The sequence below is a fragment of the Sminthopsis crassicaudata genome, chromosome 2 (genome assembly GCF_048593235.1).
Source record: "Sminthopsis crassicaudata isolate SCR6 chromosome 2, ASM4859323v1, whole genome shotgun sequence".
Lineage (NCBI taxonomy): Eukaryota > Metazoa > Chordata > Mammalia > Dasyuromorphia > Dasyuridae > Sminthopsis > Sminthopsis crassicaudata.
Window position 1 is genome coordinate 661378302 of NC_133618.1, and position 24929 is coordinate 661403230.

At 41.5% G+C, this 24929-nt stretch overlaps 1 protein-coding gene across 1 annotated transcript in view; it reads right to left on the bottom strand.

Moving 5' to 3' along the window:
- The window catches only part of CCDC33 (coiled-coil domain containing 33), a 195407-nt gene that overhangs the window by 113110 nt on the left and 57368 nt on the right, over positions 1-24929 (bottom strand). The window contains 5 exon segments of the mRNA XM_074297009.1: positions 4584-4704; positions 7600-7691; positions 13183-13278; positions 14904-15013; positions 20845-20978. Of these exon segments, the coding sequence (XP_074153110.1) occupies positions 4584-4704; positions 7600-7691; positions 13183-13278; positions 14904-15013; positions 20845-20978 (553 nt within the window).

Below are 24929 nucleotides of genomic sequence, written 5' to 3' on the forward strand. Positions count from 1 at the left end.
TGTTTATGTTTTAGTATTTGCATTCTGGTACCTTGGATAGCCTTTTTTTTTTTTTTTTTTTTTTTTTTTTTTTTTTGCTGAGGCAATTGGGGTTAAGTAACTTGCCTGGGATCACACATCTAGGAAGTGTTAAGTGTCTGAGAGCAGGTTTGAACTCAGGTCCTCCTGACTTCAGGGCTGGTGCTCTATCCATTGTGTCACCTAGCTGCCTCCCCCTTTTTTTGTTGAAGCAATTGGGGTTAAGTAACTTGCCCAGGATCACACAAGCCTTATAATTTGGAACTACTTAATTTTCATTGAATTCAATTAAACTGAACCAATATTTATGAAGTACTAATTATATGCAAGGCACAATATTGGCCACTGGGGATTCTTCATTCCAAATTGATGCTGCCCCTACCCACCTTGAGCTTATCTTTTTTTTTTTTTTTGGTGGGAGGAGGCAGATAGGGAGATTTTTTTTGTTCACAGATCTCTATGATAGAAGGGAGATTTGCTAGAAGGTAAGGGAAGAAGAAAGGCTCTAGAGAAATTGTGAAGGGAGAGAGCATCTTCAGTTAGAGTGGGAGCTGGATAATCAAACCAAAATGGCCACAAAATGATTCAGCTACTAATCTTGACCACTATTAGGACTTGAGCTAAACCAGAGCTGCTTTCTACATGAAACCTTTTTTTGCATGATTCTTGGTATATAGATATGTAAAACAGGTATACAAATCAAATATTGACTGATAATAAGCCATATTTTACAACCCCCATATTCAGTTATGAGATCTACAATTTAAGAAGCTGGGAACCAACAAACTAATCTAACCAACCTTAACTTGTTAGAAAAAATGTCATCTCCTATAGCCCACACCAGTTGGGTTGAGGAGGAGCGGCTGGGCCACTTGGTCCTCTGCCACCCAGTGACAAATGTACCAAGTTTTATGAGGAGGCTCCTTCCAGTGTGCTGGGGGAAGCATGTCACTGGGAAGCAAAAGATCTGGATTTGATCTTAACTTTACCACTTATTAGCTACAAGAGCTCAAGAAACTCATTTCTCTCCTCCAAGGCTTAGTCTTGTCCTTTGTCAAGTTGAAATATAAATATTTATGCCATGAGCCATTGTAAGGCCCAAATGAGACAACGCCAAAGTGAAGGCACTTTGTTCCTAGAAAAAACACTCTCCAGGGTATCCCAAAGTTGTTAATAGCTTCCAGGACAATTTATCTAATCACATTATCATCAGTGATAGAAACAAAAATTGCTAGGTATTAAAATGAACAGAACATTGAATTTAAGAGTCAAGAAATACTGACTTCAAATCCACTTCAGATACTAATAATGTGACTGGACAAATCACATTTCATGACCTGTTAAATGAGGATTAATAGTACCTCCTCCCTAAAGTTGTTATGAATGAGGAGGAGGAAGAGGAGGAAGGCAACTTTGTGGAACAATAGATAAAATGCCAGGCCTGCAATTCTAGTGGACTTGTGATGGAGAGAGCCATTTACTTCTAGAAAGAGAACTTTGGGACCTGAATGTGAATCACAGCATAGTATTTTCACCTTTTTTATTGTTGTTTGCTTAATTTTTGCTTTCTCATTTTTCCCCTTTTTGGTCTGATTTTTCTTGTGTAGCATAGTAATTATGGAAACATATGGGAAGGAATTGTACGTGTTTGATATATAATAGATTACTTGTTGTCTAAGGGAGGGAGTGGGGTAAGGGAAGGAGAAAGGATTTGGAAAATGGGGTTTTGCAGGGGTGAATGCTAAAAACTATCTATGCATATATTTTTAAAATAAAAAGCTAATAAATAAATAAGAATAAAATGCCAGGTCTGGAGTCCAAAAAAGTTCTAGTCTCCCCTCATATACTGCCCTTGGGTAAGCCACTTAATCTCTTTCTGCCTCTGTTTCCTCAACTGTGAAATGGAGATACAAATAGCACTTAACTTATAGGTGGTTGTGAGGATCAAGTGAGATCTGCAAAGTGTCTGAAACACAGTAGAAGCTACATGAATGCTATTATTATTAGCAAAGCACCCTTTAAGAGAACTCTCAGTCTAAGACCCTTCAGTGCCGTGTCCCTGTCCTCCTCTTATATCTTCATAGAGCATCTCAATGGCAGTCACACAAGTGCTGCTATACTGTGTGCCCTTCAGCAAGTGGCCAACTATCCCTGGACCTGAAGTCCCCCATATACCTCAAGATGGGAATAACGGGGAAAACTACTAATTATTGGATTTAGAAGTGCTTGGATCACACTTGCTCCAAGAGGCAGCAGTGGCAATCACAATGGAGATCCCAGAGGGGAAGAATACTCATTAAAATTGATTGTCTCCGGCCCCATGGGCTCAGTCTGATTGGTTAATAATTCTCTGGCTAAATGCAGGGCCATGTCCAAAGTATGTAGCTCTTGACAGGAAATACAGTTGAGATGAGGCTTCCTATCTGTGGGGTTTTCATTTATTCTCTCCCCCCTTCCAACTTCTGTTATCATCACACACATTTCCCTTTATCCTACCAATTATTCTGTGATCAGCCTTCAAAAGTCTTGGCTTTTAATATAAGGTCAGGGATTTCTATGGGTACAAATCTCTGAATAGAGTTTGTCGGTACCCCTCCCTGCTCCTTCTGATGGAGAAAGGTGGCTATTTTTCCCTTCCTAGATCTTTCCTGAAGCAGAGATAGGACAGTTACAAGAGGAGGAGGGTTGGAGGAAAGAAAGGGACTTTTTCCCAGGTTATCTGTTTGGCATAATTGTGAATTCAGTATTTGTTTGAGACACACTATAAACTCTCCCTTTTTCATTGTGCCTTCTCTCTGGTCAGAAAGCAATTCCCTCCCCATTGCCCATTGCATCTAAAGCTTCCTTACTCTGATCCCCTACTTTCTTTCAAAACTGACTCTTAGGCAATGATGACTGGGGTGCAAGTGACTAACAATGCACTTAAGAGTGACAAGGAACAGACATCAATTTTTTTTATCTAGGGCTTGAAGCTTTCACTGTGGAGTCTCAGGACCTAGTCAGTTGTCTGAGAGGCAGTTGGGGGAGAAAGCCTGTTACAATGGAGTGAGGATGGGCTTGTTTGGTGGGGAGAGGGGAATGAGGGACACTGCCTGGAAGACCTAGTCCACTACTGTCACTTTCCTAAGAGAAGGGAACAGAAAGAGCCTGAAGCTTGAAACCCTGAATTTTTGCTTCAGTTTCTTGGTGATAGGCCCTGCTTGCTCTGAAGAAGATCCTGTTATTCATTCCCTTCTTCCAACACCCCCCACACCCACACCCACCCCAGTCAACAAAGACTGCTGTTTGCCTTGAGGTTGTTGCGAAGGGCTTTGAGAAGGGAAAGTCTGCTGACTTGACTGAGAGGTCTAAGGGATGTTCACTTATGAGAATCCCTCTGATAGAGAGGAGGGAGCTTTTTCAAACAGTCAAACTCTCTTCTTCCTTAACTAGCCAAAGAGCTGGGGTTGGGTTTTAATCCCAAACAGTACCTCTTTATATCTTTTCTTGGTTAGGACTCTCTGATGTTACCCCCTACTAAAAGCCAGTGTCCAGACAAAGAAAACCATCTTCAACCAGAGAGAGGAGTGAGTGTGGTTCACAACACAGCATTTTCACTCTTTTTGTTGTTGTTTGTTTGCATTATATTTTCTTTCTCTTTTTTTCTGATTTGATTTTATTTTTCTTGCACAGCAAGATAATTGTTTAAATATGTATGCATATATTGGATTGAACATATATTTCTACCATGTTTAACATACATTGGACTACTTGCCATCGAGGGGAGAGGGTGGAAAGGGGGGTAATTGGAACACAAGGTTTTGTAAGGTTAATGTTGAAGAATTATCCATGCATACATTTTGAAAAAATAAAAAGCTTTAATATGAAAAATAACTTAAATAATAGCAAAAAAAAAAGCCAGTGTCCAAGTCATGTTCAAAAGATGAGTCATCATTACCAAGCACTAAGCTTGAAGTAATCTATAAACAATTGAACTCCTTTTTAGCCACGGCCAGCCTGACCCCTACAAAGTAAGGTCTTTTCAGAGTTCTCCTCTTACTCTTCTCTCCTTTTCAAGCTTCTCACCTCCCAAAACACCTGTCTTTTACACATCTCCACTGACAACTGCTGAAGGATCACGGAGATCATCAAAGTAGAGACTTACAACCAGAAGGCATCTTGTTCAATTGTGTCCAATTCTTTGTGACCCCACTTGGAATTTTCTTGGCAGAGATATTGGAGTAGTTTGCCATTTCCTTCTCCAGCTCATTTTATAGTTGAGGAAACACAGATGAGGCACATAGGCTTAAGTGACTTGTCCAGGGTCACACCCAGGACTCTATCCATTATGGCACCAACTAGCTGCCCCTAAGCATTTACACCTCATAAACTTCCATGTGAGAGACACCCCTTTACTAAAGGATTTTTCAATCCCAAATTTGTGTACTTTCCTGTTCTACTTGCTTCTCATTCATGAATAATGAAATAGATGAGGAAAAGAATACCAGCTTGCTAAATGTAAGAAGGAATGAATGAATATTGTCAATTGAATAGATAGATAGATGAAAAGATGGATAAATACTGACCTGAGGGTATCCCTGCTTGTTGGTCCGAGGAACATCAAAAGCCAACACTGAGGGGTTCGGAAAGTTGACAGTTTTTATAGGCAGCCCCAAAGATAAAGGCTGTTTGTTCAACTTTGTCTCCCTGGAGAAGAGAAGAAAGATTAAGGGTGAGCAGAATAAATGGAGTCCTTTGCTCTCCTGAGCACCTGCCAGTGGACAGTGGTCTTTCATCTTAGATCAAGAAGTGAGTAGCAAGCCTAACCCCTCTCATTTAGCATAGGTCCATCTTTTCTATAAGAATAATAGATGAGGAAAGGGAAACCCACTGACACACAGTTTTGGGAAACCAAGACAGAGGAATTGAATATGAGCCCCAGCTCACCTACTGACTAGTGCTATTTTGTTAAAGTGCATCCATTTCTTCAGCTTTAAAATAGACACAGCAATCTTCCTTTTCTACTCACCTCCTATATGGAAGTGGAAATGATCATTGTAATTTTTACTACATGAACAGGCTGAGCATTGTAAAACCCTAAGTATGGCACTGAGGGTAGAGCAATCTCCTGCAATGAGCTCCTGAGTAATAGATCATGAAAAAGTCCCTGAAGTCAATAGGACACCCAAACCATCTCTACTTATGTGGCCATAATCTTGGTCCTGGCTCTTATCACCAGTTTCCCATACTCTTGCAACCATTTTTCAACTGGTTTACCTGTTTATAGTCTTTCCCTTGTCCAAACCATTCTATACATAGTTGCTATGTGTCCGACTATGTCATACTTTTGTTTGAGAATCTTCTGTAGGGATTGGGTCAATCACTTCTGGAAAGCAATGTGACATCGGTCAAAGAAAATGACTCAAATGTCTGGACGTTGTGAACCCAGAGATTCCTTCTAAGAGTAACATGGGAAAACTTATGTGAACTGATGCAAATTGAAATAAGCAAAGCTGGGAAACAATATACAGAGGGGTTACAACAATGTAAATGAAAAAAGTGATCCTACATAAAGCACTGAAACTGAAAAGCAATGAAATTATAAAGATCCCGGAGACTCTTCAGCCCTAATCTACCCCTTACAAAATGTTGGAGCGTGTGAATATGGAATGTTTCCTATAATCTTAGACTTTTTGGTCTATCTTTGATTAGTTTTGCTCATTTTTTCCTCTTTGTTATAAGGAATGGCTCTTTTGGAGAAGGGAAAAGGAATACAAAGATAAATCTCGGGAAGGAAAAGCAGAAGATATCAATAAAAATCTATTTTAAAAATCTCTAGAATAAAACAAACATCTTATAATCTGATTTCTGCCCCCAGGTCAGTAACGGACATTTTCTTCAGCTACTCTGTGCTCCAGTCAAATTGGACTAACTTCTGCTCCTCAGACTTGGTGATTCATCTCCTGTGATGGATCCTTTGTAAAACTGTTACCCTAAACTAGAATGCACACCCTCTTTACCTCTATCTGTGAGCATCTCTAGCTGTGTACAAGATTCAACTTTACATGAGATAATCTATGGGAAGCCTTTCCTTATTCCCTTGAATTGAAACAAGAGGCTTCAGAGATCTCTAGTCCATTACAAGAAGTTTTCTAGTGTATCCAGAAAGATTACAGAACTCCACGAAGCACACAGCCTTTACCACAGAGTTCTAAAGAGATTGTGGTCAGTTCTCAGTATTTTGGGAAGTCTCATAGGATTGGGAGAGAGAAAAGCAGCAAAGGGCTCCAGAATCAGGGATATCAGAATTTTCCGGGGCCTACTTGTTGCCTAAGTTATCATTTATGGTACTTGGCTCTTTGCCTCTTCACCTACTACCATACTTAAGATATTTCAGTATCCACACCCTTGAAATTACTTGTACTTAAGAGTTCTTTGAATTTCCCAGCTTCTAGTACCTTAGCTCCTAATATTGTGCTTTGCAATAAGAAGTGCTTTAAAATGTTTTGTGAATTGAAAGGACCAAATGGGGAAACACATCATCAAAAGACAGGACATAGATTCAAGGTTAGAAGGGAATTCAGAGATTGTCCAGCCCAAGTTTCTCAAAGAGAACCAGAAAAGCTGAATAACTCAGCCAATGTCACACAGGTTCTAAGTAGCAGAAGATTCTAGCCCAGGTTTTCTTGACTTTAATACTAGGTCTCTATTCCTCGACACTGTGCTACAAAATCTATTCAGCCTATTAATACACCAGTCATTCCTTTGTAGAGCACACTGCATTCTCCAAATGCATTCTCATATCCATTATACAATTCTATTCTCACAATGTTCATATGAAATAGGCAAGATAGCTGCTATCACTCCCATTATATAGATGCCTAAATTGAATTCTTTAGAGAGAAAATATTACGGCTAAGGGAATATAATAAATCAGTGGTGAAGCTGGGATTAAAATTCCATTGTTCTTACTGCCATAATTTCTATTATTACACATTATTATCTTTCTTTGTTTCCTATGAAGATGATTACTTCCCTAAGAAAGATTCTCTCAGGATCTTAACTCCCGCCTTCCCTAATTTGAATGGGGGTTTTCTGAACAAAGAATTGAAGTCCTGACTAGGTAAAACCATACATTGACAACCATCAGGGGTTGCTTAGCCATCTCCAAGATGAAACTGTAACAAATGGTTTGTCTTATATGCACCCATGTAATGGCTATCTTTCTTTCTCCCTTTCCCCTAATCTTTGGAGCCTTCTCCCTTCCAAGCTCCCCAAGTTCTTTTCTCCCTATTAAGCTCTGAGATTAATTGTGGTTCTTCAATGAGACTCCTTCCTTAGAATTCCTTCTCAGGGTCATAAAACTTCCAAGCTTTAGCTTTCTGTATGGAATTAGAATTTTGCTACTTTATGAAGGGATCTCAAAGAATCATTCAGAGGTCAAGGGGATCTTTGTTTTTTAAAAAGGATTCTTAAGTTTTTTGCAATTATACCCATGCAGGCACTTGCCTGTTGGATAAAAAGTAGTACTGCTATCAGAAACAGAAAAAGGAGAAAGACATTATGGCCCCTCACTCTCTCATGTCAACATTCCCTACTTACTTGAACTCCTTGTAGTTGGGAATGACACGGGCAACCACCATGATAGGGCCAAAGGGGTTGGCGAGGGGCTCATTGATTCCTCGAAGAAAGACCTGAAAATGGAAACAATTGTAGGTAAATGAATGTTTGGGACACAGAAAGAATCAGGAAACTACCTTCAAGACCCAAATCAAGACTGATTTCTTCTAGGGAGTCTAATTTGACTGATCTTTCCTCTTTCTGATCTTTTACCATCTCAGTTGACATTAAATTGCATTATATTGTGCACACACAAGTGATAAAGCAAGAGAGTCCTGGGTTGGAGGTCAGAAATCTAGAATTCAATACTGGCTTTGCCACAGGCTGTGAGAACCTGAACAATTCCCCTCACCATTTTCTCTCCTTGCAAAATGGTGAAGATAATGCTTGATACAGGGTTGCTGTGTGTCTGTCTAGTGGTTCATTTAAAGGCCCCTTTTAAACTAGGAAGCACTAAACATATTCATGACTTTTGTTGTGAAAATACTGCAGAAATATTTTATAGTGCTTCAAAGGAATACCCTCTTCCCAAATGCCCAGTGAGTTTAAGAACTGTGTCTATGAGCACATATTTTATCATCGTTGAAGTAGATGGAGCAACTGGACTAGAGAGTAAAGAAGACCCGAGTTCAAATCCTACTCCAAATATTTACTAGATGTGTGACTTTGGACAAGGACTCAGTTTCCTCATCTGCAAAATGGGAATAATAATAGCACCTCCTCCATCAGTTGATGGGAGGATTAAAAGAGACAGTATGTGGATGCTTTGCAAATCTTAAAGCATGTGATATAAATGCCAGCTATAAATATTATTACTTACAGATGAGGGAACTCAACCTCATGAAAGTTTCCTCTTTTGGAATGGGTTCCTGCATATGGCTCTAGTAAAGAAACTTACAGGGTGGTCCTCTCTCGGCAAAACTGTCAAGACTCAGAGGTTCATTTGTGGTCTCCTTCCACCTCATTCGGTTCTCAGCCCGAGCCCCAGTCTTCTGCTTTATACCTTCAAGGCCTTTCCCTTAGCTTGTAGTTAACTAATTTTCAGGAAGATTTAAACCATGGAACATTAAGGAGTTCACCTTCTGGGGCTATTTGAATGGCATCAAGGAACTCGAGAATGAAAAACCTTTAAAGACTCAAAAAAAGACTCCATAATAGTGGAATTTCATGCATCGATTGGGGAGAAAATGAGAGAGAGGTCTTTTCCAGCACTCTTCCACTCAAACCACTGCCATTGCTTATGGGTAAAGTCAGCTGAGGAGCCAGACAAAGAGGTTGTGTTCCCTGCTGAGATGGACCTGGACAACCATGTGACTAGGCAGGTGTAGGTCCTTTATTACTCACAGGGGGAGGCAGAAATAGCCTCTGAACTGGTGAGGATTCCTAGCTGAGCTTCTGGGGGAAGGTGCCAAAGGCAAGGGATGGTAATTCACACCTATCCTGGGACTGGTGGGCTGTGAATTGGATACCTGCCCCCACTCAGAACCTTGGGATTAGCAGGAGCACTTTCTCTGGTTGGCTCGCCCCCTCCTGAGGCCGCTCCTGTAAGCACCTGCTTCTGGAAGAGAAGCCTAACATAGAGGCAACTTCTCTGAACTGATGGCCAGGTGGGAAGAGTTGGGGAGAATGCGTCTTGTTCTGTCTGGCTTTGGGAAAGAAACCAGGATGGATGGGGTCAAATGGTGAGGGTTTCTAGGATATATTCCTCTACATCCTTCATAGGCTCTAAAGTTGGAAGGGACCTCAGAGACCATCTAACTCAAATCCCTCATGTTACAGAGGAAGAAACTGAGGCTCAGAGAAATGAAGTGACTTGCCTAAGATCAAATTGCTAGCAAGTGTCTAAAGCGGCATTTTAACTCAGATCTTCCTGACTTTAAGTCTGGCAGTCTAATAAGCAACCTAGCTGCCCAGAGGACAGTGTAACAGGAAGAATAAAACATGGTTATGAATCACTTCATTGCCACCCAGAAATGTGATAGCTGCCATGAGAGATTTAAGCAAGAGCTATGGGGCTTCTGATCACATTTGTCTCAGAGAGACAGGCTGGCATAATAGATACAACATGGGGTTTGGAATTATGAAAACTTAAGCTTGCATTCTATTTTAGAGAGCTATGAGCTCTGTGACCTTGGACAAACTGCTCAACATAGCTAAGTGACTCAGTTTCCTCCTCTGTAAAATGCAGGCAATATTAACCCTCCCCCCACAAGCTGTCCTGAGGACCAAATGGGATGATTTATAGAAAGGTGAGTTATAGTTATTAGGGATTAGGAAGGCTTCAAGGAGGAAGTGGCAATTGAGAAAGGCACTGAAGAATGGATAAGTGAAGGAGGGCATCACAGATGGAGGGAACAACACAAGCAACAGCAAAATGGAAAAAGAGGCATGGAAAGCTCATGGTATCCCCCAGATATTGCCATGAGGAGACACATTGCTAACAGCCATGTGAGCAGACTGTCTCCAGGAAACCCTCTGACACTGAGTGGAGGGGCACTGAAAGCTTTCTCTTATCCCCACATTGCCTCAGTTTCCCAAAGTGATTATGCCCTGATCTAAGCATAAACCCCTCTCCTTTTTAATGCCCTAAGGAGCATAGAATTTCCTTTCTCATTTTTGTTTCTCATTTTTGTCCACAATGTTTGACTGCTTGGGTATCATTCAGTAGGTCTGAACTTCAGCAAAAAGCAGATATTTTTCTCTGTGGTCCTCTTCTTTTTCTGGGCTCTGTCCACATCACTTCATTCCCCCTCTACATACATTGGCACTGACTAATGCCATCCCTGGAAAACCACTCCTTTCTTACCTCTAATTCTTTTTTCCCCCTCTAATCTGCAGCCCAGACACAATCTTCTGTGTGATCAGGCTTTTCCTGATCTCCCCATGATTAGTGCTCTCCCTTCTAAACTACTTTGTATTTCTGTTTGTACTATAATTGTGTATGTAGAATACATGTAATATTTTGTATTATATACAAATAATTGTATTTACAAATTTTTTATTTATGCTGTATGTAATTTTTCATATAGTCACTTTTCCAATTAGAATGAAAACTTATTGAAAATAAAGAATACTTAATTATTTATATTTGTATTTCCAAATTTCCAGCATGGTTCCTGGCACATAGTAAGTGCTTAATAAATTATTGTTAGCTGATTCCTACCTCAAGAGCTTGCATATTGCTTCTCCTCCTTTGGAAAAAAAAGAAAACTTGTGATAAGAAGAACATATGAGTTCCATCTCTTAGTGAGAAGGTTGCTGTATCAGTGAGAAGCCTTTGGAAGGTATTTTAAGGACCATGGCAGGCTAGTGGGGAATTTGAACACATTGACAATTTTTTCCAGTGTTCTTTAAGGCGCTGGTAGGATAGAAGCCCAATAGAAAAAAAACAATCAAATAACAAACTTGGGCACAGGCATCTGGAAATATTAGTCACCTTTAACCTCTAGTTACTTGATGAAGAGAGATATTCTCTCAAAGAGAAAAAGAAGAAAAAGATGGCAGGAATGGGGGTGATGGTCATTGATTCTTTAAGAATCTGAAACTAGACAACTTCTGCCTCAGAGCTCAAATCAATTCTAGCCTGACAGCTTTGATGTAGAAAGAGAAAGGGGCTGTGTGTTTGGGAGGAGGGAAAGTGTTCCTCAGAGGCACACATCAGGGTGTTGATTGGGACAATTCTTTCTCTGCTGTAAAGAAATCAGTGGGGGTAATGTAGCAGGAGCTTAAAGATGGAAGAGGGATGAGAATGGGGGGAGAGGAGGAAAGGAGACAGGGATGAGAGAGAGAGAGAACTAGAATAGAAGAGGGATTGAGAACAAGGATTGGAGAAAGCATAAGGATGAGAAAGGAAACAAGGAAAAGAGTTATGGGACAGGCAAGAAGGATGGGAGAAAGGACAGAAATGAGAGAATGAAAGAGAGTAAAAGGATGGAAAGGTGATAGGGATTGGAGAAGAGACAGGGAAGGAGGAGAATATGGAAAGGAGAAAAGACAAAGATGAGGAAGGAAAAATGATGTGAAAGAGAAGAGAGACAGGGATGAAAGAAGGAATGTAGATGAAAGGGGAGAAAGGAATGAGGGACATAATAGAGAGAAGAGAGGAAATTGAGAGGGGATGTATCTAAGAGGATATAGAGGAAACCGGAACTCAAGGTGTTAAATGACTTATCCAAGTCCAGAGTCACTTATTACCAATTATTTTGATAGACTCTCATACAAGGAATCATAGAGCTCAAGTGTTTAAATAATAATTAACATACTTTCAAGTCTTTTCTTTGAAATTTAGTAGTTATTGGGGTTGAGTTTTAATATGGTATTCACCTACAGTACGTATTAACAGTTTTAATATGAAGTGAAATATTCTATAAAGAATGTATACAAAATAAGAGTATACAAAAAACACTTTTTTACTCTGGGAAACTGGACTGGAAAGTACAAGAGAACATGAAATTGTGCTTAAAATTTTGTTATTAACTGAAGATTATAAAACTGAAAAGCTAAATTTATTGTATTTGAATGAATGTATTTGATCTGGTCTGAGTTTCCTTAATTTAAATGTCTAAATTATATCTCCTTTAAATAAATAAACAAATGAATGAATGACTTATCCAAGATCATTCAAGTATTAAGTGACAAAGTTGGGATTCAAACTCATGTCCTTTGACTAAAAATCCAGCACTCTCCAGGACTCCACAACATGGACCAGAGGGGACAGGAGCAAGAGAGGGAGTCACTAAATGCGGATGAGAGAGGTAAGTGGTATGGAAGAGAAAAGATAGATGAGCAAAGAGGGATAGGAGAGAATATAGCCAGATTCTTTGCTCAATTTCAATCTCGTCTCTGCCCAGACCAAGAGAGGCAAGTGTAGCTGAGAGAGACATTAATAGAGGGAGAATAAGGCTGCCTCTTGAAAAGAAATAAAGCAATGCAGGTCTCATTAGGAATGGAGTTGGCAAACCGGGGAGAAGAGAGGCAGTCGTAAGATGTTTCCTTGGGAGTTTTCCATGAAGAACTGTGTGCTTTCTGCCTTCCTGAAGAACACTATAGTGAAGTGTCATGGTGATAGGAGGGCTTCCCAGGAATTATAGTGGACAAGAAGGGGACAGATTCTTGGAACAACACAGAAACAAGGAACCTGTGACCACCAGTGGGGTTAGGAGCAAAACCATTTGTCCTCTGCTAATTTCTATGAATGTGCATATTGTGAGTCAATCTGGACTCTTCTTGTTAGATTAGCTTTTTTTTTTTTTTCTCTAAACCAAGTTTTTTATTTTTTTTCTTCCTCAATTTCTTCCCCTTCCTATCTTCCTCTTTTGTCTTTTGGGACTATTATTTTTTTCCCAAGAGCCCCTTGGAAGAGGTTGTCAAACGTTGATCACAAGTCCCTAATCATCTCCCTTGTTTTCCTTCTCCTCAAAGGAGAGGCTTCCTACTCCTCCCTCTCCCTGTAACTGGTAGTCCCCACCCTCCTCTCCTACCTGCAGATAGGGATTCCCTAGCTTTCTCTATTTTGTTACTACTAATCCCAAGACAACATTCCCGTCAGACCTCTTCATGCCTTACCTCTAAGGCTGTGTGAGTGCATCCAATGTATCGGGGCATGAAACTGCTCTCCCGAGTAACTGAAGCATACAATTTGGCTAAACCACTCTTGTGAGCCTGAGGAGCAATGGAAGGGATGATGACAAAGATGGAGAGACAGAGGAGATAAAACACAAAGTTAAGCAGCAGGTCCCGCCATAAATCAAGGCCCCGCATGTGGCCAAATGTTGGCCACAGCCCCACTGTGGCTCTGAATGACCATCAGAGCAAAAGCTGGTAATTAAAGCCCAGTGTCCCTTGGAACCTTTACAGAAAGATCAATATTATAATCAATCTTTGGCTTTTCCATTTGAGTATTTCACCGTCCTCACAAGGGCCGTGGCTTACTTGCTTCCTTTGTAAAGACAGGGATAACTGGGCTAGAGCATGTCAGAAGGTACAATGATATAATGGATGAACATACATGGCAGCCAACCGCAAAGCCTTATTGTCATTTGAGAGATAATAATAACTCAAGCATATAATGCTTCACTGTTAAAAAACACTTTACTATATCATTTGACCTTCACAGCCCTGTGAGGAGGGCAGCAGGTATTCTTAACCTCATTTTTCAGACCAGGAAGTGAATCCCAGAAAGGTTAAATAATTTGCCGAAGATAACACAGCCTGTAGGTGGTAGAAAAACAGGATTTGTCTCCAGATCTGATTCCAGATGGGTGGAGAGGTGGAAGGCCCGGATTCTAATCCTAAAATTGCCAATAGAATAGAGGATGATTTGGGGACTATTTCTTTACTTCAATGGGGCTGTTTCCCTCCTATCACACCGGGGAAGTGCTACTGGGTGACTCGAAGGATTAATCATGAACTATGAACGAGATTCTCCTCCCACATCAAGGCCTTATACCTGGGAGTTTTCCCCTCATCGCCAATTCCCCACCCCCCACTGAGGGAAAACAGGCACACTCACATTACTGGTAGATCTGTGAACTGGCCCAGACTCTGGATGCAATTTGGAACTGGGTCCCTAAAGTTATTAAACTGTGTGCACGTTGACCCAGCTATATCACTACTAGACCGATAATCCAAAGAAACCAAAAGGGAAAAAAGGACTCACATGTATAAAAATATCTATAGCAGCTCTTTTCATGGAAGCCAAAAAATGGATCTAAGGGAGGTGTCCTCCCGTTGGAGAATGGCTAAACAAATTGCTGAATGAGAATGTAATGGAATATCACTGGGCCATAAGGAATGACCAATGGACAGTTTCAGAGGAAATGGAGAAGACCTCTGTAAACTGATAAAGAGTCAGAGAGGAGGTGAACTTAAAATGCAGAAGAAGACACCTATTTTCAGACACAATTAATCTGATTTTCTTGACTACTCATGTTATGTGTTGAGGGATTTTTCTGCGTGGGTTGCTCTTCTCAGTTGGGGAGAGGGATAGGTAGTGGATAGAACAGACTAATAGAAACAAAAGAAAAAGGTCTTTGAGGGTCCCAAATACCAACAAAAATAAATTCTTGTCCCAGCAATGTTTGGCCCATCTACTTCCAGAGCAAGTCCTCCCCACTCCCCTGGTCCTAAGCTTGAGTACTCTTCTAAATCACAGGTTGGGAACATTATAGATTCCCTCGAGTTTACCCTTAGACTGAAAAGAAGCAGTAGAATAGCCCAGGCCTACTCCCCTGCCAGGCCAAAGCAGAGCTGCCCCCAAAGCTGGATTTCTGGCCCAGTACACTCACCGTCATCAGCTCAAAATGATAGGTGTGGAAAGGGCGAAGGTATTTAATGGGTATCCGGTAGGAAACTAGCAATTCTTTGGTTCTGCTGTCAAGCACATTCAGGATTGCCTCTGGAAGGGAGAGCAGAGGGACAGCTCAGATTGGCTGCACTCTATGAGAGGGAGAGAACAGAGGGAGATAGGACCAAAGGAGAATAGGACAGGGAGTGAAAGAGAATGAAAGAGAAGGGGAAAGGAGAAAGGAAAGGAAAGGAAAGGAGGAAAGGAAATGGCTTGAAAAAAGAGATGAAACAGGGAGAGAAAGGGAGAAAGTGATAAAGGAAGGATAGAGAAGGAGGAAAAGGGGACAGAGAGAATAAAAGAGGGTGAGAAAGAGAATCAAAGGAGAACAGAGGAAGAGGAAGTTGAGAGTGGAAGGGAGGAAAGAAAATGAAGAGAAGAGTGGGGTTGGTAGGGAAAGGAGAGAGAGAGAGAGAGAGAGAGAGAGAGAGAGAGAGAGAGAGAGAGAGAGAGAGAGAGAGAGAAGAAGGGAGAGAAGGAAGAAGCCCATGCTCAAGGATAAAAAGGAAGAACAATTTACGTGTAGAAATACATACAAATTTAGGAGGATAGAGTAATACAGGTCCACATGAGAGTTTGTGCATGTGTACACAGATACACACACAAAGACCTTCACAAATATAAACATCTACATTGTTATAAACACCCATATGCATTCACACACTCATTCCTGAAATAAGCCTGTTTTCTGAATGTTACAGAAAATTCTCTCCCTATGAATTTGGGGATGATGTTGCCCACCAATGCCCGCTCCCCGGACTTAGGAGCCTCCAAGTCTAAACAGCTCCATTCATTCCAAACCAGCAGTTCTTCTGGTCCCTTGCCCCAGTTACTTTGGGCTACACAAATCCAGTCCAAGATATTTCACCCAACCCAAGGCATGTTTCCATCTGTACCGATGCTCTCCAGACTCACTGGAGGTTGGGGCTATGTGTGTGTCATACAATGAGCTCCAGGTGTTCTAGTTGCTCTGTTACCAATCCTTCCTTTCCCTTGGGTGAGAAGAGGCCCATTTCACAGGGAATTTCCAACTTCATTCCAATTTCACATTTCAAAGGGAATATGTTCCATACCTGCTGTTACTCTGGACTCACCTGTTTTTTATTTTTCTGGAATGGAAGTAGAATTACAGAATGTCAGAGCTAGAGGAAAGAGCGGGGAACTGAATCCCAGAGTGGGGAAGAGACACGTTGAAGGACCCACAGCTAATTAGTGACAAGGCCAGGCCTTTGGTCTCAAAGTTTAGGGCTCTTTTTAATTATTTTTTTATGTCTCCCAAAATATGAAGAGAAGGAAGAGAATGTGAGGCAGTAGGAGGAAGAGAAGATAATGGAAGCTGGAACATGTGAAAGAAGATGGGAGATGTTTTCTACATCCTGTATGTTTTCTACTACCTGTTTGCTGGATTAGAGTGGATTGCTAACATTCTCCTCTTGAGGTTTTCCCAAGCCCAGTATTCTGAAAGGCTTCTTATTCTTCCTCCTTCCCAGCTAGGGATGGGCAGCCAGCTCCTTCTTGCATCTCCTGTGGAGGGGGCCTCCCTTGTGTTGAGCATCCTGTGTGCTCACTGAGATTAGCTAGCAATGGGGTTGGGGGGGTGGGGAGCCCCCACTTCTCTTCATGCTAGGAACATGTCTGGTTTGCTGCCATTGTCTTCCCCTTCCCTGCCTCCTGCTAGTTCTCTTTGTGTCATGAGCAAAAAGCCATTTCTGTCATGTTGACCCTGACACAGGGAGAATGAAATTTTCTCTTGCTTTTCATTAACACGTCCTTGAATTTCCTCCCCCTTCCCGTTCCACCTCCTCCAATTTAACCCTTCTTTGCTGCCCTCACACATCACCACAGCAACGAGCTCTGCATTTCCTGCCCTCCCCACCCCTCCAGCCCTGTCCCTGGTCACTTTAGCTTAGAGAGAGCTGCTTGGCAAACTTCTCCCTGCCAGGGACATCTCCTCCTTCTTCTGCATGAATTGCCAGCCCTTCTCAGCCCAGGAGTGGGGTTAGAGACGCTGACCACTTCCCACTCCCTGTATCACAGCTGCTGGCTAATTCCTCTGAGAACCCTGATGTGTCTTGTCCAGGATTGGTTATTCTTCTGTGTTTCATTTCCTTGTTCCATCCTCCCCTCACCCATCATTCTCCATTCCAGTAATCCCCCTCACGGTTCATAATGACAGCAGCAGCAGCAGCAACAGTACTAATACCCTTTGCTCAGAATAGGAGATTTCTCTCCTGCAGGGTGGGCTTCCCCCTTTTCTGACATGAGTTACTCCACCTGAGTGGTATCCGTTTTTCTTAACTGCCTTTTATAAAGATAAAAATGTCCTGTTATTCATTGGGAGAAAACCAATCCCTGCAAACCTAAGAAATCTAAGGTTGTCTAAGGGCAGAGTTCTGGAGAAGTTAAATCCCTCTATCTCCAATTCAGAAAGGAATTTGTGGGGAGTTTTTCAGTGATTTACTTTGGGCTGATTGCACAGAATATCTCCATAGACTTCTGATTCATTGAGAGATTTTAGGGCTAGAAGGGGCCCTAGAAATCGATTCCAACCCACTTATGTAGCAGATGAAGAAAGGTTAGAAGGGACCCTAGAAATCATTGATTTCAGCCCACTTCTGTTACAAAGAAGCCTACTGAACTGAACTGAAGCCTAAAAAGAAGGGATTTAACTAAAGACACACAGTTAGGGAATAGCAGAGCTGACATTCAAACCTAAGTTCTATTTTTCCTCCACATGACATGATCTCTTAAGTTCCCTGTGACCTCTAACATTCTGAGAAGAGATGAATCTTGGAGCACCTCTGGAGAAAATGACATCATTCCATTAAATTATTACAAGTTTATGTCACACCAAGCTTGAAACCCAAACAGCTCCAAGGATACTAACAGCTTGGAATGCCCTGAGAGTTAAAGGGTAAAAATTTTCCTTTGAGGGAAAAATGCTGGGAGATAAAAGGCATGTGGAGATAGGGAGGCACCCTTGCCTGAGCTGTAGGGATTTGTTCATATGGAATAATTAGGCATTCAGTGGACAAAGTAAATAGTCATGTAGAGACATGTCATCTTTTATCCACAAAAATGCCATTCCCTGCGCATCTGCACTGAAACATGCTCCAAACTGCATCTCCTATATTGAGCTGCCAGAGACACCCCCAGTTTTTTATGACCTGTTCTACATCTTTATGATAAGAATCCCCCTGACTAAGGTTGAGACTAGTGCTCTAAATATTAGAGAAATCCAATATTTATCCAGGACTAGGCATTTGGGAAGAAACAAAAAGGAAGATTGGGCCCCAGCCTTTGAAAAGCTTATAATTTAGGAGAGATAAAAACAAGGGGGCCAAGTCAAGGTAAAAGGTTCGCAATGCTATCTTAGAGGGGAGGAGATGGTGCTGTGGGAGTTCAGATCATGCTTGACCAAAGGCATCAGGCAAGATGCTTCAAGGGGAGATGGATATTTTTAATCTAGGTCTTGAAGGACAAATTTGGGGAAGAAAGAACATTTTAGGTGAAGGAGTCAAATGAACAAACATAGAAGTTGCATTGGAAAGCATTTCACTACTTTGGGAATTGGAAGGGACTTTAAATAGAATCCGATCTAACTCAGTTTTATAGATGAGGATACTGAAGTTTTCCTCTGATGTTGTCCAACTGATGAGGCTGAGTGACTTGTCCAAGGTAGCAAGTGACTGAGTCAGGATACAAACCCAAGTCTGTGGTTTCCAGATCCAGTGTTCCTTCCACCAGACATCTACTGATAGAAGTGAGTTGTTTTGTAGCATAGGTGAGAAAAAGCAGCTAGTGTGAGATCAGGTTTGGAGGGTGTCATGGAAGCAGACTGTGGAGAGCCTGCATTGCATGTCTGGCTGAGGGATTTGGATTGTATTAGGTGATAGGGAGCTACTGAAAATTATATCAGGAGACCAACCGGATGAGAGCTGTTTGGCAATGTGTGAAATATGAGATGAAAGGGGAGACTGAAATAGTTAATATATGCTGTGGGGTTCAAGGAAAAGGAACTGAGGGACGTGGAGGGGACAATAAGGATGGGAAAGACATTGAGGAGGCAGGATTGACAAATCCTAATGAGAGAAGTAATGGTTGTTAAGCAGGATGAGAGGTCAGTGTATGGGTTGGAGAAAGATTTTCTCTATGTAAGGAAGCTCAAGGGTTAATATATGATCTTAATTTAGGATGGGAAAGACATTGAGGAGGCAGGATTGACAAATCCGAATGAGAGAAGTAATGGTTGTTAAGCAGGATGAGAGGTCAGTGTATGGGTTGGAGAAAGATTTTCTCTATGTAAGGAAGCTCAAGGGTTAATATATGATCTTAATTTATGACCTCAGTGGTTTAACTACTTAGCTGCTGGCCCAGAATATATAAAGGAGAATTTTGAAAGTGAGCACTAGAGGAAGTTAGAGGTATGGCAGCAATTCATTCTTCTCTAAAACATGGCAGAGAACCCAGAAGAAAGCCGAAAAGTTCTTTGACGCTGTCAAAGTATATGTCATAATGTTCATGTGTGCATTTGATGCATAGGAAAGTACCTAATGATTCTTACTCAGAACTTACTGACTAACTTTACATAAAATTTTAATCCGCTTGGCGCTGTCATTTATTTTAGCTCACCCCAAATTATCAATATCAAATTAGAGGTGGGGTGAGTGAAGGGACAGGGGTTAGAGCAGGCAGAGCAGTGGAACAAAAATGTATGAAAAGAAGACATAAGAACTGTTGGAAAGGACTTTGGACTGGTGGTTAAAAGACCTGGATTCTAATCCTGACTCTGTCACCAACTAGATATTAGGTAAGATATTAGGCTACCACTACATTCAGTCGTCCATCGAGTCTTGTCAATCCTACTTCTTCAGGGTGTCTCTCATCCTTACTGTTCCATTATTATCACTAGTTCGGACTCTCAGTATCTCTTATCGGGGCAAAGATGACAATATTTTTTTAGGTGGGACAAGTGATTGAAGACTAGGCTCACCCATGTTGTAGTCAAGAAGAGGCAGCACTCCCTGGGATTCTATTAGACTTCCTGGCTTCTAAGGAACTTATTGGCTGCTACTCACAAGAATGACAGTGGCCAGGTTCGTTCCACTGTGGGATAAGACGTGAGACTCTGTGGTTTCTATGCTGCTCAAAGCTCAGCTGCTGAGGGGGTGAAGCATGTTACCTTTGATGGGGATGGGGTAAGCAGGGAAGGAGGAGCCTGAGAACAATGTTGTCGATGCCCTCTGGATTTTCCACCCTGATACAAAGCCTCAGCTGCCTTGTCCTAATGATGGCTCTGTTACTGGGCTTCAGTGTCTCAGCTCTGACAGTCTATGATTCAATCATCTCTGAAACACACCACTTGGGATGATTTATAGGAGCCAACAGCCTTGTATAGCTCAATGGCTCTCAATGGCATAAGAGGTCGTTAAAGAAGGTTACATTCACATCCATATCCTCTGTTAAAAAGATGTTCTTGAAAGTGTCATTTCCATCCAAAATGGTTGTATTGAAATATTAGATCATTACAAAGGTTACATTCAAATGCATAACCTCTGTTAAGAAGGCGTTCTTAAAAGAGTCATTCCCATCCAAAATGGTTGTATTGAAATATTTTGGTGTTAAAAAGGGAAAGTCCCAATTATTTGGCAAGTTAACTTAGCTGAAGCTACATATTCTTCAGTGAGCTAGGTTAAATGAGTTGTGTCCTTGCTGATTTTTTTCAATCCAGTCATTGGAACGTAAGATACCAAGGCAATATTATTCAAAGTAGGACCCAATTGTTCCCTCAGCTCCAAAGAGAGCTTGACACATGTGTGATCCCTGGCCCGCCACTGGGGGTTTCCCTTCCAGCTCACCTGCTCGCCAAACCCAAAGCTCACCTTCACGACCCACATCTGCAGTTTGGATCTCCAACTTGACTGTTGTTTCCCAGGTGGGACTTCTGGTGGGCTCCCAGGTAGTTGAGGTAACAGCGGTAGACTCCTGGTGTTTTTCTTCCTGCGAGGTGGTTTTCCTGGGTGGGGGGAAGGATAAAGGAAAAGGGGGTGTTGGAAAAGGAAAGGTGGAATAACTCCTTCCTTCACACTCAGTCCTGTTTCTCGTTAGGGTTCCAAACATGAAAAGAATTGAAGGAGAAGACCAGAAATGTTCTCTCAAGTAGGAGCTATCCAGCAATGTCACCTGCCAGCACTTGAGGGCATGCTCATCAATTGTTTTAGTTGCTGGGCTAATGTATGGTCTTGCCTTCCCCTGGGTAGAACTGCTCACTTTAAACCACAGCATTACGAGCTATCAGAACTGTGTGTTTGTCTCTAGGAAAGAGGAAAATGCCAAGTTTGCTTAGGTTATCTTCTTTCATTCTGTTAAATTTCTGCCCATCCTTGAAAACCTAACAAAAACTCTACTTCTTCCAGGAAGCCTTCCTTCATTCCTCTCAAAAGCAATGGCCTTGCTTCTTTGTTCTCATGCTGTGAATGTGTCACATTGTGTCTGGTGGCTCTTTGCCTGGGTGTCTCATCTCCTCAAGACTAAGTTTCATGTGGGAAAGGACCATGTCTCATCCCAACGACTTAACGTGAGAGCCATCTAGCCCAGAACTAGATTCTCTAAATGACAGGCAACACAAGGGGATCTTTATGCACATGGCCAGGGTGGGGATTTGTGTTGTGTGCTTTTTTCAAGGGTTTTGATTCTTTTTTCCTTTTCCAACTGGAGGAAGCGGAAAAGAGAGAATATAAAATGTTAAGTGAAATAAATGAATTAATTAATTAAAAAAAGTAAAACCCTAGAGTAGGGCCTTTATAAATTTTTTTTTTTAGCATTGTCCGGGAGAAGGGAGAGGGAAGTACACAGTGTCATTCCTGATCTTCATAATTGTTAACATTTCCTGGAGAATTACATTTTTATTTACTATGTATATGTCTAATCTTTACAGAGGCAGTGTGGCCTAAAAGATAGTTTTGATCTCTGAGCCAGTAAGACTTGGATTCAAATCCTGTCACTGACACTGCCTGTGTGAGCCTGGGACAGGCAGGTCCCAGTTTCTTAGAGAATTCTTTAAGAAGGCAGAGGGAGTTTCCTTACCAGGGAGATCTTTACACTAGTGACATCACAGATGTCCCTCCCTTGTGTTTATTCCGTTTACTCTCTGTGTGCCTGTTGTAATGCTTAGTAGAACTGAAGACCCTTGGACCAGGAATGGCTGTGTTTTTGCCTTTTCCTCCCCAGTCCCTAGCACAATTCCTGGCACATAGTAGGTGCTTAAATAGCTATTTTGGATTGAATTAAAGAAGAGGAAGCAGAATGACTCAGGTTACACATAGCTCACAAACTTTCCCAGTCTCTGATCTGCATCCCTAGGAGGAGCTTGAGCCAAGGATGGCAGGGATGGAGAAGTGGCTGGCAGGGGAGGGAAGGGTAGCTCAGTAGCTTGAGTCCCTGCTCTCATTCTCTAAGGGGACAGAAAAGAGACATCAGAGGCATGTTCTGAGTGAGCTAACTTGGAATGGTAAGAGCAATGGACTTGACTCAAGCTGTTTGGGATCAACTTTGAGATAGACAGGGGAAAGGAGAGGGCGAGGGAGTGACAGAGGGAAAAGAAATAAGGGAGAGGTAGGGAGAGAAGGGAACAAGAGAAAAGAAGAGACGGAGGAGAGATTAAGAAAAAAGAAAATAACAGCAAAGAAACTAACCCACACTGACCATCCTTTGTGTTGTGAAAACCTAAAAGCATTAAAAATACCACGAGGATCAGGTCAATGGTACATGTCAAACATCACAGGAACTGTCAATGAATGGTTGAGGAGAGATCAGGAGGGTTACCCACTCTCCAATAATATTCAGCTCAAAAATTTAGGAATCAAATGACATTTATATAATGTTTAAAATGTACAAAGTGCTTTAGCTACCTGATCTCATTTGAGCCTCAAAGGCACACTATGAAATGAGTGCTACAAGGCATTATTATTATTCTTATTTAACAATAAGGAAACTGAGGGTCTAAAGAGTTAAGTGATTCACCCAGAGTCACACAATTACAAAGAGTGAAAGTCAGGTCTCCGATACAGATCCTTCTTCCCCCCTTCAAGTGCAGCACCTTATCTACTATAGTAAGGTACCTCTTTATCAGTTTATATTTTAAATAATCACAGGGAATTATCCATTCAGGCTCTCTCATAGAGGAATTTATCAAAATTGCAATTTAACCTGTTTCTATTTTCTGTCTTTTACCTCTTTCAGTGCAAATGAAAGGGACACGGCACTTCTTTCTATTCGTCTTTCTTATCTCTTCCAAACTGAAAAGACAGTATATCTTTTTAGCATCAAGCAATTTGGTGACCAGGGTAACATGGCTTCATGGAAAGATCCTTAACTGGGGAACAAGAGACATCAATTCTAGTCTTGTTTGGGCAAACCATTTCATGATAGTTCACACACACATAGCATCTTGCAAATGTTTTTCTTACAAAGACTCCATGAAGTAGGTTTTATCCCCATTTTGTAGATGAGAAAACTGAGGTTTGGAGATGTCAAAGTACTAGCCAAAGGCCACTTATCTGATAAATGTCAGAATGAGGGCTGTACCAACAGGTTCCTTTAATGCCCTCCCATCTTTCTGGATCTCAGTTTTCTCATCTATGTGACTTTGAAGGTATAACAGATTTAACATTATGAAATGATAATTCAAATTTCTTTCCACATTGACCATAAGCATAACCTTGTTGATTTCCCATGTCAGAGAGCCCTGCAGAGAGTTAGAGCTTGTAGGAACCTTAAAGGTTATCTAATCTTGGCATCCACTAAGTATTATTAGCATCCAATAAGCAAATTTGCACCCATCCATCCATTTATATAAACCTTCCCATTTTATAGTTGAGAAAACTGAGGTCCAGAAAGGGTAAATGACCTTCAAAGTTAAGTAGAACTAGCAGGTCTCATACTTGAAACTTGAATTCAAATCTTCTGATTTCCCCTCTGCACAAACTGGTACTCTTTCTACTATGTCTCCCTCCTTCCCTCCCTCCCTCCCTCTCCTTCCTGCCTTCCTTCCTTTTCTTCCTTCCTTCCTTCCTTCCTTCCTTCCTTCCTTCCTTCCTTCCTTCCTTCCTTCCTTCCTTCCTTCCTTCCTTCCTTCCTTCCTTCCTTCCTTCCTTCCTTCTTTCCTTCCTTCTTTCCTTCCTTCCTTCCTTCCTTCCTTCCTTCCTTCCTTCCTTCCTTCCTTCCTTCCTTCCTTCCTTCCTTCCTTCCTTCCTTCCTTTCTTCCTTCCTTCCTCCCTCCCTCCCTCCCTCCCTCCCTCCCTCCCTCCCTCCCTCCCTTCCTTCATTCCTTCTCTCCTTCCTTCCCTTCTCTCTCTCCTCCTTCCTTTTTTCCTCCCTTGCTCTCTTCTTCCTTCCTTCTTTCTTCCTACCCACCTATCTACCTATTATCTATTCCTCTCCAAGCTCAGAGGTTCCTAATCTTTTTTGCACTCCTCTGGAAGTTTGGTGAGGTATATGAAACACTTCTCAGAATTATATTTGTAAGTGTTTACAATAAAATACATGAGATTGCAAAGGAAATTACAGAGTTGTCCAAATAATTTTAAAAGCCATTCACAGACCCCATGAACTGTGTCCCCAGAAGCCCAGGTTTCGAACGTCTGTCCTAACTGGATACTGGAGGGAATAAAATGAAGTAATCATTACACAATCCCTCCACCCTCTTCTTGCTTCCAATTATGTCAGTTCCTCCAACTCTGCTCACTCTAGTCTTTCTGTCCATGTAGCAACTGGATTGGGCAGGATATGAGCTAGATGCCCAATGCATCATTGCTGTTATGATTTCATAACATAGCCTTGCGATCTGGAATAAGTACCCGCCAGAGACTGCACAGTTAAATAGCTCAATTGGAGATTTAATAAGCTTTTTGCCAACACAGTTATTATATTGATGCTTGGAATGGTAATGCGACATTAATTGCAACAA